At 42.9% G+C, this 15,395-nt stretch overlaps 2 protein-coding genes across 2 annotated transcripts in view; one reads left to right on the top strand and one right to left on the bottom strand.

Annotated features, from left to right (window-relative positions):
- The window catches only part of trmt2b (tRNA methyltransferase 2 homolog B), a 21,554-nt gene extending 17,494 nt beyond the window's left edge, over positions 1–4,060 (bottom strand). Inside the window, exon 1 of the mRNA XM_046354109.1 lies at positions 2,813–4,060. Within this exon, the coding sequence (XP_046210065.1) occupies positions 2,813–3,463 (651 nt within the window). The 5' untranslated portion in view covers positions 3,464–4,060. The remainder of the gene's footprint in view (positions 1–2,812) is intronic.
- Positions 3,834–15,395, top strand: LOC124038344 (dnaJ homolog subfamily B member 12-like). Its single transcript, XM_046354110.1, has 9 exons — positions 3,834–4,007; positions 4,574–4,742; positions 5,073–5,218; positions 10,384–10,563; positions 10,821–10,903; positions 11,646–11,755; positions 12,257–12,429; positions 12,679–12,816; positions 14,979–15,395. Exons 1-8 carry the CDS (start codon positions 3,875–3,877, stop codon positions 12,798–12,800), a joined length of 1,116 nt encoding a protein of 371 aa, XP_046210066.1. The 5' UTR covers positions 3,834–3,874; the 3' UTR covers positions 12,801–12,816; positions 14,979–15,395.

Raw genomic sequence — 15,395 nt, 5'->3', positions numbered from 1 at the left:
CACTGGATGTCATAAGGTGAATGCACCAATTTGTAAGTCGCTCTGGATAAGAGCGTCTGCTAAATGACTTAAATGTAAATGTAAATGTAAATGAAGACCTTTGGAATTTAAAAGTCTAAAAATCCATTTAATATAGCCTACACCCCTTAAACTCAACTCTGGACCTTAACCTTAAAGCCAGTTTCAATACTTTTTTTCATTGATATGGGACCAATGTAGACCTGGGACACCAGGTGTGTGCAATTAATTATCAGGTAGAAGAGAAAACCAGCAGGCGCCGGACCTCGTAGGGTAAGAGTTGAGTACCCCTGGCCAACACTATCATAATAACAAATACAATCGAACATTGCTGAATAAAATAGAAAGTATATTTTCTCCAAACGATTTCCAAGGAAGTGCACACATGCGACTATTCTGTGTTGAGCGGTTTACAAAGAAACAACTCTTCCTATATGCTTAATTTAGAGTTATGTATGCAACTTTAGTGTTGATACAAACGTTGGGCTATATGTTAATACATTTTAAGGCGGCGTGATGCGACTAATGATGATTTGAAAAAAGTTGCATGAAAGGCATGAGCTCTGATTTGTTTGTATAGCAGGCTGCACACAATGCACTCGTCTCTCATTCACAAACACTTGATAATATTCTCACCAGCCCTCAAATTTCCCGGGGGGCATCCCCTTTGTGTGGCCGTAATGCCCCCTAAAAAAACAATGCCTTTTGTGGCCGTTGTACCCTTGGGCTGAATATAATAATTATAATTCCCTTCTCCTGGCTGCCGTGCATCTGAAACACCTCTCACTCACAAAACAAATTCTGAATTTCCACTTTTTTAGATCATTGAAGTTTAAGGTAAAAAAAAAATTAAGACTATTTATATGCATCTACAAATTATCAAGAAATTATCAAATAGTCGACGACCCTGTTTGTAAGGTTTTAAAATATATCGATCTCAACCGTTTACATTTTCCAGTGATGAAGACATGGATGTCTCATGGTATGGTGGAAATTAGAGGTCGACCGATTATGGTTTTTCAACGCCGATACCGATTATTGGAGGCCCAAAAAAAGGCCGGTACCGATTATTGGAGGGCCGAAAAAGCTGATGCCGATTATTGGAGGCCCAAAAAAGCCGATGCCGATTAATCGGCTTATTTAAAAAATATATATTTGTAATAATGACAATTACAACATTACTGAATGAACTTATTTTACCTTAATATAATACATCAATAAAATCAATTTAGCCTCAAGTAATTATGAAACATGTTCAATTTGGTTTAAATAATGCAAAAACAAAGTGTTGGAGAAGAAAGTAAAAGTGCAATATGTGCCATGTAAGAAAGCTAACGTTTCAGTTCCTTGCTCAGAACATGAGAACATATGAAAGCTGGTGGTTCCTTTTAACAGGAGTCTTCAATATTCCCAGGTAAGAAGTTTTAGGTTGTAGTTATTATAGGAATTATAGGACTATTTCCCTCTATACCATTTGTATTTCATTAATCTTTGACTATTGGATGTTCTTATAGGCACTTTAGTATTGGCAGTGTAACAGTATAGCTTCCATCCTCGCTCCTCCCTGGTCTCGAACCAGCAACACATCGACAACAGCCACCATCGAAGCAGCGGTACCCATGCAGAGCAAGGGGAACAACTACTAGAAGGCTCAGAGCGAGTGACGTTTGAAACGCTATTAGCACGCGCTAACTAGCTAGCCATTTCATTTCGGTTACACCAGCCTCATCTCGGAAGTTGATAGGCTTGAAGTCATAAACAGCGCAATGCTTGACGCACAACGAAGAGCTGCTGGCAAAACACACGAAAGTGCTGTTTGAATGAATGTTTACATGCCTGCTTCTGCCTACCACCGCTCAGTCAGATACTTGTATGCTCAGTCAGATTATATGCAACGCAGGACACGCTAGATAATATCTAGTAATATCATCAACCATGTGTAGTTAACTAGTGATTATGATTGATTGTTTTTTTATAAGATAAGTTTAATGCTAGCTAGCAACTTACCTTGGTTTACTGCATTCGTGCAACAGGCAGTCAGTCTCCTTGTGGAGTGCAACGAGAGGGGCAGGTCATTATTGCGTTGGACTAATTAACTGTAAGGTTGCAAGATTGGATCCCTCGAGCTGGTAAGGTGAAAATCTGTCATTCTGCCCCTGAACAAGGCAGTTAACACACCGTTCCTAGGCCGTCATTGAAAATAAGAATGGTGTTCTTAACTGACTTGCCTAGTTAAAGGTATAAAAATGTAACATGTATTATTATATATATATATATATATTTTTTTTTTAATCGGCGCCCAAAAATACTGATTTCCGATTGTTATAAAAACTTGGAATCGGCCCTAATTAATAGGCCATTACGATTAATCTGTCAACCTCTAGTGGAAATGCAAAATATGTCAACTTTGAGCACCTTAATGTCTTGAACGTTTTGGCATTCATGTCCAAAAAGTCACTTTCTGAGCACCATTGTTATTTGTAGATCAGTCAAGTCTGTTAATTTACCTAAGATGCATCACGGTTTTGATGCTCTCAAAATCGTCTGTTGCATTGCATCAACCAATGGTTGTTTGCCACTTCATCGACTGCACAGTCAGGCATCAGATTTCTTGCTATATCATATGATGTGATTAGCTGATATGTTAAACACCTATACAAGTGTTGTGAGATCTGATCAAGCAAGAATTCCACCACTATTAATTTGATTCAAATTAGTTGTGATGGTGTTAGGATACATGAAATATATAAAATTACTGGTGGGCCAACTGAACTGGGTTTAGATACTATCCTACCTCCCTCCAGTGGCCTCCGTCGTGGAACAGCAGACAGGGCTCCAGGGCTGAAAGGCGGAGAAAGTCCTGGTAGCACCTGGCCACCAGCTTATGTCTCTCGGGCATGTTGAGGAGGTGGTCCCCGTTCACACACACAATGTTTCCCACCTTTCCCGTTCCCACGTAGAACCCCACCGTCTTAGGGTTGCCATCCATGCCACGGTTGACTGAGAATGTAGACTTGTTGCGGTAGCCGTCCCTGACAGGTGACGGTAAGATAGGCAGCAGAGGGAAGCTGAGTTTGGTACTCCTGGGTGGAGAAGGACATTGAGTCAAGGCCTTATGTTGGGTCGACTCTCCACATAAGAGCTGATCTGAGAGCTGTAGTAGGATCCTCTCCTGGTGCTTCTGTTTCAGCTGGAGTTGATCGTAGTAACTCAGGCGCCACAGAGGAGTGACAGCGTCGGCCAGTCTCTCCTCCCAGGGCAGGTGTTCATTTGATGCAGGCTTGTTCCTGAACTTCATTCTCCATTTCTTCTTTGATAATTTTGGTGGTTTCCCTGGGTTGGTGGTGGTATCATTGGCTCCCGAGCATAGACATGCCTCCACCAGAACATTTACTAGCTTATGTTTTAGTAATGCTGGCCTTAAACCCGCTAGTATTAAAAGCATGGCAAATAGGGGATTTTTTGATTAAACTATACACAGGAACACACACGTTTTAATGGCTGTTGTACATACATTGGGATTATTGATCCTTGGACGCCTCCGTTGATCAGTTAGCTTGAATGAAGCTAGCTTTAAAAAATATATATATGGTTTAGCCACTTGTTACAATACATGTATTTCTGTATTTACAATTTGACAAATAGCTTAGACCACCAAACACATACAGAATGGGTATATCGCAATTTGAAGCCTACTATGTTAAAATGAATTTGTCACTGACCCTGAATGTACACATGTCCATGTAGATTGAAATTCAATGACGTGTTATTTAAGTTCCAACTTTATTTTACCTTCGCGGTGACGCCATCATAGGGCGACCAACTGGCGAGTAAACAGACTAGTTCCGCTGTCGCGATGGAATCAAACAAGGACGAAGCTGAACGGTGTATTAATATTTCTATAAGTGCGCTCAGTAATAACCAGACAGACAAAGCTAAGAGGTTTCTAGAAAAGGCACAGCGTTTGTTTCCAACCGATCAGGCCAAAAGTACGTTTATTATCTATTTTTATGCGTGCAGTATTTCCTGTCAGTTGGTGGTGGGCCAAAGTACACTCAGAACCAAATATGCTAACTTTTAGCTAGCATGCCATCGACCTCAGTTTTTGGAGAGGTGGTACTTGTAGTTCATTTTGTTATCAACAACTAATCTTTGTTATGGCATGTTGAGTGATTTCTCATGTTAATGATAAACATCTGCGCTAGCTAGCAAGCTAACAACAAGCCTGCTAACGTTAGCTATCGAGAAACCCATACCCAGCCCACCTAAGGCGCTTGCATTACAGTACATGAATGGCCAAGCTAGCTAGTAACTACTTCCCGAACTTTCTTGCTTGTAATATGCTGACACAGGTGGCACCACCAACATTTCTGTAACGTTACATAGTTACAAAATAGTGTTGGAGATCAAATGTAGGCCTTACTGTACTGTGATGCACGTCTTACATTTGCCTTAGTTATGGGGAGAGAAGTGTAAGTTATATGGCTGCAGTGACATGCCAACGTTACCACTTATCATCTGCAGCTGTCCCGTAAACCTATTCCTATCCACCCAGGTTTACTAGAGTCTATCGAACAGAATAAGAAACCACCGGACGAAGAAGAGAGGCCTATGAATGGGGATGGTTCTGGAGTGAGACAACGTAGCCATGGGGACGAAGCCGGAGACTCAGCCACAGACTCAGCCAAACCATACACATCAGATCAGCTGGATGCTGTTAAAAAGTATGTATGTGTACTTATTCCGTTTAACAGAGCCAGAATGAGTTCCCCCTAACCGCTGGTCCAGGATTTGGTATTTGTTTATCCTCTCTAATGGTTAATGTTTGGAATCATGATTGGGGTTGATTCAATTATCCTAGAGCTGTGTTTAAGGGGAACATCTACTTTGTATACTTTGACAATTATAACCACTGTCTAAATTATGTTTTAACGGGCATACTTTAGAAAGTGCTACATGGTTCATTGGTTGTTTTCTTGCTCATTGCTCGACTAATTGGGTTGCTTCACTGACTTGTTTACTTTCTCTTTGCTTCTCTTATGCCATGTGTGTAGAATAAAGAGTTGTAAAGACTACTATGAGATTCTGGGAGTTGAAAAGGATGCCGGGGAGGAGGACCTGAAGAAGTCCTACAGGAAACTGGCCCTGAAATTCCACCCTGATAAAAACCATGCTCCAGGAGCCACAGAGGCATTTAAAGGTAACCTATTTTCTGGCAGTTGAAATTTCACTGCTTGCTAATGAGTACACAATGTCATATCTGAAGTATACCATCATGGCAAAGTATGTTTCAAAGCTTAACTGAAGTTTTATTTTTTTTATTTTTTTTTCCCTCACCTTTTATTTAACCAGGTAGGCCAGTTGAGAACAAGTTCTCATTTATAACTGAGACCTGGCCAAGATTAAGCAAAGCAGTGTGACAAAAACAACTACACAGAGTTACACAAAACAAACGTATAGTCAATAACACAATAGAAAAAGCGATGTACAGTGTGTGCAAATGTAGAAGAGTAGGGAGGTAATGCAATAAATAGGCCCTAGAGGCAAAATAATTACAATTTAGCATTAACACTGGAGTTATAGATGTGTAAGTAGAGAAACTGGTGTGCAAAAAAGCAAGAGGGTAAGTAATTATATGGGAATGAGGTAGTTGGGTCTGCTATTTACAGATTGGCTGTGTACAGGTACAGTGATCGGTAAGCTGCTCTGACAGCTGATACTTAAAGTTAGAGAGGGAGATATAAGACTCCAGCTTCAGTTATTGTTTTGCAATTCGTTCCAGTCATTGGCAGCAGAAAACTGACTAAGGAAAGGCGGCCAAAGGAAGTGTTGGCTTTGGGGATTAGAGGTCGACCGATTAATCGGTATGGCCGATTTATTTAGGGCCGATGTCACATTTTCATAACAATCGGAAATAGTTATTTTTGGGCGTCGATTTGGCCGATTTAAAAATAAATTACATTAAAATGTAAAAAGTAAATATTTTATTTAACTAGGCAAGTCAGTTAAGAACACATTCTTATATTCAATGATGGCCTAGGAACGGTGGGTTAACTGCCTTGTTCAGGGGCAGAACGACTGATTTTCACCTTGTCAGCTCAGGGGATCCAATCTTGCAACCTTATAGTTAACTAGTCCAACGCTCTAACCACCTGCCTCTCATTGCACTCCACGAGGAGCCTGTCTTTTACGCGAATGCAGTAGAAGCCAAGGTAAGTTGCTAGCTAGCATTAAACTTATCTTATAAAAAACAATCAATCAATCATAATCCCTAGTTATAACTACACATGGTTGATGATATTACTAGTTTATCTAGCGTGTCCTGTGTTGCATATAATCGTTAGCTTTCTTACATGGCACATATTGCACTCTTACATGGCACATATTGCACTTTTACTTCTCCAACACTGTTTTTGCATTATTTAAACCAAATTGAACATGTTTCATTATTTATTTGAAGCTAAATAGATTTTTATTGATGTATTATATTAAGGTAAAATAAGTGTTCATTCAGTATTGTTGTAATTGTCATGATTACATTTTTTTAAATTGGAAAATCGGCCGATGTAATCGGTATCGGCTTTTTTGATCCTCCAACAATTGGTATCGGCGTTGGAAAATCATAATCAATCGACCTCTATTGGGGATGACCAGTGAAATATACCTGCTGAGGAGTGTGCTACGGGTGGTGACCAGGTGTTGCTATGGTGACCAGTGAGCTGAGATAAGGCAGGGCTTTACCTAGCAAAGACTTATAGATGACCTGGAGCCAGTAGGTTTGGCGACGAATATGTAGTGGGGGCCAGCCAGTGAGAGCATATAGGTCGCAGTGGTGGGTAGTATATGGGGCTTTGGTGACAAAACGGATGGCCCTGTGATAGACTACATCAAATTTGCTGAGTAGAGTGTTGGAGGCTATTTTCTAAATGACATCGCTGAAGTCGAGGATCGGTAGGATAATCAGTTTTACGAGGTTATGTTTGGCAGCATGAGTAAAGGAGGCTTTGTTGCGAAATAGGAAGAGGATTCTAGATTTAATTTTGGATTGGAGATGCTTAATGTGAGTCTGGAAGGAGAGTTTACAGTCTAACCAGACACCTAGGTATTTGTAGTTGTCCACATATTCTAGGTCAGAACCAACCAGAGTAGTGATGCTAGTCGGGCGGGAGGGTGCGGGCAGCAATCGGTTGAAGAGCATGCACTTAGTTTTAATAGCATTTAAAAGCAGTTGGAGGCCACGGAAGGAGTGTTGTATGGCGTTGAAGCTTGTTTAGAGGTTTGTTAGCACAGTGTCCAAAGAAGGGCCAGATGTAAACAGAATGGTGGATCAGAGAATCCCCAGCAGCAAGCGCAACATCATTGATATATACAGAGAAAAGAGTCGGCCCGAGAATTGAACACTGGCACCCCCATAGAGACTACCAGAGGTTCGGACAACAGGCCCTGTGATTTGACACACTGAACTCTATCTGAGAAGTAGTTGGTGAACCAGGCGAGGCAGTCATTTGAGAAACCAAGGCTATTGAGTCTGCCGATAAGAATGTGGTGATTGAAAGTATCGAAAGCCTTGGCCAGGTCGATGAAGACCGCTGCACAGTACCGTCTTTTATTGATGGTGGTTATGATATCGTTTAGGATCTTGAGTGTGGCTGAGGTGCACCCATGACCAGCTCAGAAACCAGATTGCATAGTGGAGAAGGCACGGTGGGATTTGAACTGGTCGGTGACCTGTTTGTTAACTTGGCTTTCAAAGTTTTTAGAAAGGCAGGGCAGGATGGATATAGGTCTATAACAGTTTGGGTCTAGAGTGTCTCCCCCTTTGAGTGGGATGACCGCGGCAGCTTTCCAATCTTTGGGGATCTCAGACGATACTAAAGAGAGGTTGAATAGGCTAGTAATAGGGGTTGCAACAATTTTGGTGGATAATTTTAGAAAGAGAGGGTCCAGATTGTCTAGCCTAGCTGATCTGTAGGGATCCAGATTTTGCAGCTCTTTCAGAACATCAGCTGCTGATTTGGGTGAAGGAGAAGCGGGGGGCTTGGGCAAGTTGCTGCAGGGGGTGCTGAGATGTTGGCCGGGGTAGGGGTAGCCATGTGGAAAGCATGGCCAGCCTTGAAATGATCGATTATCGTAGATTTATCGTGGTGACAGTGTTTCCAATCCTCAGTGCAGTGGGCAGCTGGGAGGAGGTGCTCTTATTCTCCATGGACTTTAGTGTCCCAAAACCTTTTGGAATTAGTGCTACAGGAAGCAAATTTCTGTTGGAAAAAGCTAGCATAACTGACTGAGTATATTGGTTCCTGACTTCCCTGAAAAGTTGCATATTGCGGGGGCTATTCGATGCTAATGCAGAACGCCACAGGATTTTTTTGTGCTGGTCAAGGGCAGTCAAGTCAGGGGAGAACCAAGGGCTATATCTGTTCTTAGTTCTACATTTTTTTTAATGGGGCATGCTTATTTAAGATGGTGAGGAAAGCACTTTTGAAGAGCAACCAGGCATCCTCTACTGACGGGATGAGGTCATTATCCTTCCAGGATACCCGGGCCAGGTCCATTAGAAAGGTCTGCTTGCTGAAGTGTTTTAGGGAGTGTTTGACGGTGATGAGCGGTGGTTGTTTGACCACGGACCAATTACAGAAGCAAGCAATGAGGCAGTGATCGCTGAGATCCTGGTTGAAGACAGCAGAGATGTATTTAGAGGGCATGTTGGTCAGGATGATGTCTAAGAGGGTGCCCATGGTTACGGATTTAGGGTTGTACCTGGTAGGTTCATTGATAATTTGTGTGAGATTGAGAGCATCTAGTTTAGGTTGTAGGACGTACGCGGTGTTAAGCATGTCCCAGTTTAGGTCACATAACAGTATGATCTCTGAAGATAGATGGGGGGCGATCAATTAACAAACTGTGTCCAGGGCACAGCTGGGGGCTGAAGGGGGTCTACAACAAGTGGCAACGGTGAGAGACTTGTTTCTGGAACGGTGAATTTTAAAAAGTTGAAGTTCGAATTGTTTGGGCACAGACCTGGATAGCCTGCAGAGTTCTGTCATACTATCGCTGCAGTAGATTGCAACTCTGCCCCCTTTGGCAGTTCTATCTTGTCTGAAAATGTTATAGTTGGGAATGGAAATTTAAGGATTTATGGTGGCCTTCCTAATCCAGGATTCAGACACGGCTAGGTCATCCGGGTTGGTGGAGTGTGCTAAAGCAGTGAATAAAACAAACAAAGGGAGGAGGCTTCTAATGTTAACATGCATGAAACCAATGCTTTTACGGTTACGGAAGTCAACAAATGAGAGCGCCTGGGGAATAGGTGTGATGCTGGGGGCTGCAGGGCCTGGGTTAACCTCTACATCACCAGAGGAACAGAGAAGGAGTAGGATAAGGGTACAGCTAAAGGCTATAAGAACTGGTCGTCTAGTGCGTTTGGAACAGAGCGCAAAAGGAGCAGATTTCTGGGCGCGGAAGAATAGATTCAAGGCATAATGTACAGACAAGGGTATGGTAGGATGTGAGTACAGTGGAGGTAAACCTAGGCATTGAGTGACGATGAGAGAGGTTTTGTCTCTAGAAGCACCATATAAGCCAGGTGAGGTCACCGCATGTGTGGGGGGTGGAACAAAAGGGCTAGCTAAGGCATATTGAGCATGGCTGGAGGCTCTACAGTGAAATAAGACAATCACTAACCGAAACAGCAATCGACAAGGCATATTGACATTAGGGAGAGGCATGTGTAGCCGACTGATCATAGGGTCCAGTGAGTGGTTGGGTTGGCTGGAGACACGACGATTCAGACAGCTAGCAGGCCGGGGCTAGCAGATGGGACGTCGCAATGTAAGAGTCTGTTGAAACACCCTCGGACGGTTACTTCGGCAGACCAGTCGTGATGGATCGGCGGGGCTCCGCGTCAGCAGTAAAGGGTCCAGGCCAATTGTCTGAAGAGGTATTGTAGCCCAGGAATTGACTGATGGATCGATAGCCACTCGGATAGCTGCTAGCTCACTGCGATGATCCGGTGTAAAGGTTCAGAGCTGGCGGTAGGAATCCGGAGATGTGGTAGAGAAAAAGCAGTCCGATATGCTCTGGGTTGATTTTGCGCTGTGTAGGGAGGGATTGGCCGGCTGAGGCTGGCTGATGTCCGAGTTAAGGGTGATGGCTAACTGACTACTAGCTAGTAGCTAGTTAGCTGGCTAGCTGGTGATGGGGGTTCTGTTTCTAAATTATAAAAAATAGCAGATCCGTACCACATTGGGAGAGGCAAGTTGCAGGAGAGTATGTTCAGTCCGTAGATGGACAAGATAAAACAGACGTCCGACTGCTACGCCATCTTGGAACAATGGTTACTGTGTGTTTATTTTTGTTCTGCAGCCATTGGCAATGCATACGCTGTACTCAGTAACACAGAGAAGCGGATCCAGTATGACCAGTATGGAGAGGAGAGAGCTCACCCTACAAGACAACAGCACAGGCACCAGCGCCATGACTTCGAAGCCGACATCTCGCCCGAGGACCTCTTCAACATGTTCTTTGGAGGAGGTTTCCCATCACGTGAGTTGGGTCATATTATTAATTAGGCACCAAAAGAAAGAAAATGGACTGGAACAGGGAGGGACTTCCTGGATTTCCCCAATAAGAAAAGCACATTTTTGTTTTCTGTGGCAAAATGTTTTGAAACATTATCGGTTGCATGGCCTAATGAACACAATCTTGGTTGTGGACAAAAATGAGGTCTAAATGATGTTCTGCTGGCCTGGATGTTTGGATGCTAATTGTTGTTTTATACAGTATGTTCTGCTCTCTTCCAGGTAATGTACATGTTTACAGAAACGGCGGAATGCACTTTGGCCATCAGCATAGAGCAGGACCAGAGAGAAGAGAACAGCGGGATGTAAGTGAAATCTGTAGACTCCTTTTTGTTGATCAATGGACACGTTTCTTACATCTTCACTTCATGACAGAATGAAGAGTGCTGACCATGACAATAGTCAAACTTACATTGTGTTTAGTTATCTATCTTATTCTGTGACGTGTGCTGAATTCAAAATGGAATCATCTGACCTCAACCCAATTGAGATGGTTTGGGATGAGTTGGACCACAGAGTGAAGGAAAGGCAGCCAACAAGTGCTCAGCTTATGTGGGAACTCCATAAAGACTGTTGGAAAAGCATTCCTCGTGAAGCTGGTTGACAAAATGCCAGAAGTGCAAAGGGTGGCTACTTTGAAGAATCTAAAATATATTTTGGTTTAACACTTTTTTTGGTTACTACATGATGATAGTTTTGATGTCTTCACTATTATTCTACAATGTAGAAAACCATAACAATTAAGAAAAAACATTGAATGAGTAGGTATATCCAAACTTTTGACTGGTACTGTATGTGCTGAATACTAAATCGACCTCTATTCCTAGAGACTTTGTGTATATTTGAAAGCAATTGTTATAGTTCCATCTTACCTTCTGTCAGGCAGTTTGAGGTTCTGCCAATCCTTTCAGGTCTGCATAAACACCTAAAAAAAGGAGTAGGGGCTTGGTGTCCATTTGGAATTCACATGGTGAGTGCTTGAGCAGGGCTGACTCTTATCTCACACTCTTTCTCTCTGTATATCTTTCTTTCTATGTTCCCCTATAGGGAGGTTTTGCCCTGTTTGTCCAGCTGATGCCCATCCTCATCCTAATCTTCGTCTCCGCCCTCAGCCAGATGATGGTGACCCCTCCCCCCTACAGCCTTAGCCACCGCTCGTGAGTCTCAGTGTCCTCCTTTACACACTAACACTTCTACTACTCACTTATAAAATAGTTATACAAACTTCTATACAGCTCTGCTACTTACTTATGATAGCAGTGTTTGACAGACATGGTGGATCGTGACCCAGAATTTTCAGCTTGGGGTCACAGCTTCAGAATATATTAAACGTTAGTTTTGTCACAAGGAAATTTGAAAGGCTTTTGTTGAGTCAGTGTAAAACTTGATATTGATGAACAACCTCTAAAGCATTTCTGGTTATCACTTTATCACATATAATCTATTACATCTGAGGGTATCAGTAATTACAACATTACATTATACATGTTTAGCCTTTGCTCGTAATGGACCTGTGTGTCAAGATTTTGATTGTATGACTTAATTTACCTTTTGTTTTTCTTGTAATTCTTTATGACATGATGTCACTTAGGAAGTTGAACCACCCTGTTTATCACACTCTCACATCCTCTTTTATCACTTCCTGTACTGCGCTGCAGAGGTGCGGGCCACATCAACCGGAGGCAGACACAGACCCTGAAGGTGGCTTACTACGTAGGAGCTAGCTTCACCAAGGAATACTCTGGAAAAGACCTAAGGAATGTGGAGAGGAGCGTGGAGGAAGACTACATCTCCAACCTCCGGAACAACTGCTGGAAGGAGAAGCAACAGAGTAAGTCACAGCCCAACGTTAACACAACAGACATGCAAAGTTGGTACCCTTTTCACAGTAACATGCCATATTGTGCTTTACTGTACTGGCTTGGCTATTTTCCTCTCACATTGTCCTCTCCAGTATTCTAGCGACTACTAACCAGCCCAATGCAGTGAAGTTATGCTGAAATTAGCTATTTTTTTTATCATTTGCGTGATTATATTTTTCAATATATTGGATACATTTTTGTGTGTTTTTGTCTTCCAGAGGAAGGCTTGCTGTACCGTGCTCGTTATTTCGGAGACTCTGACTTGTACCAAAGGGCTCAGCGGATGAGCACGCCTAGCTGCTCACGACTGTCGGAGATTCAGATCATGCTACATGGATAAGAACTCAAACAGAATGGTAAATTTGATAAGATATCAATATCAATTGATACTGTTTTGACTTCAATATTGTTTGATATCGGTTTGATATCGATATGAGCAAGGCACGTCTTGATATTGGTTTATCCTTTCTGTTAACCTAAGCTATTATGTAAAAAAAGCATACATGACTGTTCCTGCATGCACAAAACCTTCTCGCAGATGTTCTCACATGCTCTCAATTTAGCATACTTAATTGCCTGCTGATGGGTTATCGTAGACAGTGGATGGGCTTTCCATTGCATTCAAACTGGTTGAGTAAGTTAGGCTCCCAGAACATTCACACCTGGCCCAATGGGCAACCAGTTGCCTCGACTTCACATAGCTGTGGAAGTGAAACGAAAAGTGAACTTTTACAGTTGCAATGTATTGTATTAAACCAATGTACACTGCTCAAAAAAATAAAGGGAACACTTAAACAACACAATGTAACTCCAAGTCAATCACACTTCTGTGAAATCAAACTGTCCACTTAGGAAGCAACACTGATTGACAATAAATTTCACATGCTGTTGTGCAAATGGCATAGACAACAGGTGGAAATTATAGGCAATTAGCAAGACACCCCCAATAAAGGAGTGGTTCTGCAGGTGATAACCACAGACCACTTCTCAGTTCCTATGCTTCCTGGCTGATGTTTTGGTCACTTTTGAATGCTGGCGGTGCTTTCACTCTAGTGGTAGCATGAGACTGAGTCTACAACCCACACAAGTGGCTCTGGTAGTGCAGCTCATCCAGGATGGAACATCAATGCGAGCTGTGGTTAGATAAAAGGAGCAAGCTGTGTCTGTCAGCGTAGTGTCCAGAGCATGGAGGCACTACCAGGAGCCAGGCACTACCAGGAGCCTGGCCAGTACATCAGGAGACGTGGAGGAGACCGTAGGAGGGCAACAACCCAGCAGCAGGACTGCTACCTCCGCCTTTGTGCAAGGAGGAACAGGAGGAGCACTGCCAGAGCCCTGCAAAATGACCTCCAGCAGGCCACAGATGTGCATGTGTCTGCTCAAACGGTCAGAAACAGACTCCATGAGGGTGGTATGAGGGCTCGATGTCCACAGGTGGGGGTTGTGCTTACAGCCCAACACCGTGCAGGACGTTTGGCATTTGCCAGAGAGCACCAAGATTGGCAAATTCGCCACTGGCGCCCTGTGCTCTTCACAGATGAAAGCAAGTTCACACTGAGCACATGTGACAGATGTGACAGTCTGGAGACGCTGTGGAGAACGTTCTGCTGCATGCAACATCCTCCAGCATGACCGGTTTGGTGTGGGGTGGCATTTCTTTGTGGGGCCGCACAGCCCTCCATGTACTCGCCAGAGGTAGCCTGACTGCCATTAAGTACCGAGATGAGATCCTCAGACCCCTTGTGAGACCATATGCTGGTGCGGTTGGCCCTGGGTTCCTCTTAATGCAAGACAATGCTAGACCTCATGTGGCTGGAATGTGTCAGCAGTTCCTGCAAGAGGAAGGCATTGATGCTATGGACTGGCCCGCCCGTTCCCAAGACCTGAATCCAATTGAGCACATCTGGGACATCATGTCTCGTTCCATCCACCAACGCCACGTTGCACCACAGACTGTCCAGGCGTTGGCGGATGCTTTAGTCCAGGTCTGGGAGGAGATCCCTCAGGAGACCATCCGCGACCTCATCAGGAGCATGCCCAGGCGTTGTAGGGAGGTCATACAGGCACGTGAAGGCCACACACACTACTGAGCCTCATTTTGGATCAGCCTGTAGTGTGGTCTTCCACTTTAATTTTGAGTGTGACTCCAAATCCAGACTTCCATGGGTTGATAAATTTGATTTCCATTGATAATTTTTGCGCGATTTTTGTTGTCAGCACATTCAACTATGTAAAGAAAAAAGTATTTAACAAGAATATTTCATTCATTCCGATCTAGGATGTGTTATTTAAGTGTTCCCTTTATTTTTATGGAGCATTATATAGATATATATAGATTTTTTTTACTGATATAGATTTTCCATTATCGGTGCCCATGATGAATTGTTATCCTGTTTGATGTGTGCTTGCATGACTTGCTGCCTGTATACTCTGATTTAATCCTCAATCTCAAAGGTTTTGCTGTTGGAGATCCATTTGATGTTTTATTAATTGCTCCATACTTATTTTTTCCCCTCAGATTATTTGGTACTTGAATCGAATGAGAAGAAATCAATATACAACGCCCTATTCAAGCCCATACAAAAATTGGAGCAGCAATTTGAGAGAAACTGCCTTAGATCCATATGGTGGGTTACAGACAGATATGGCCTGTCAGGGGGGGACCCCTGTCTCTTTGCACACTCCTGTGGTCAGTCTTAACTTCCTATAGAACTGTGAAACAGACGGAGAAGGTGATGGCTGGTTTAAATACAAAAACACTTCAAGGCTGGCAGAACTAGACGGGTGTCATGTTTTTTGAAAACGAGAGATTAAATGTATTTTTGAATGGTGCATTGCCTTCAGAAAGTATGAACACCCCTTGACTTTTCCACATTTAGTTGTGTTACAGCCTGAATTTAAAATGTGTTAAATATGTTTTTAAAATGTCACTGGC

This window comes from Oncorhynchus gorbuscha, linkage group LG06 (genome assembly GCF_021184085.1).
Source record: "Oncorhynchus gorbuscha isolate QuinsamMale2020 ecotype Even-year linkage group LG06, OgorEven_v1.0, whole genome shotgun sequence".
Lineage (NCBI taxonomy): Eukaryota > Metazoa > Chordata > Actinopteri > Salmoniformes > Salmonidae > Oncorhynchus > Oncorhynchus gorbuscha.
This window is presented reverse-complemented; position numbering and strand designations above follow the sequence as displayed.

Excerpts from the sequence above, each read along its gene's own strand:
- LOC124038344 (XM_046354110.1), top strand. The coding sequence starts at position 3,875 with ATGGAATCAAACAAGGACGAAGCTGAACGGTGTATTAATATTTCTATA. Across the intron at positions 10,564-10,820 it reads TGGAGGAGGTTTCCCATCAC|GTAATGTACATGTTTACAGA; the intron begins GTGAGTTGGGTC and ends GCTCTCTTCCAG. Across the intron at positions 10,904-11,645 it reads AGAGAAGAGAACAGCGGGAT|GGAGGTTTTGCCCTGTTTGT; the intron begins GTAAGTGAAATC and ends GTTCCCCTATAG.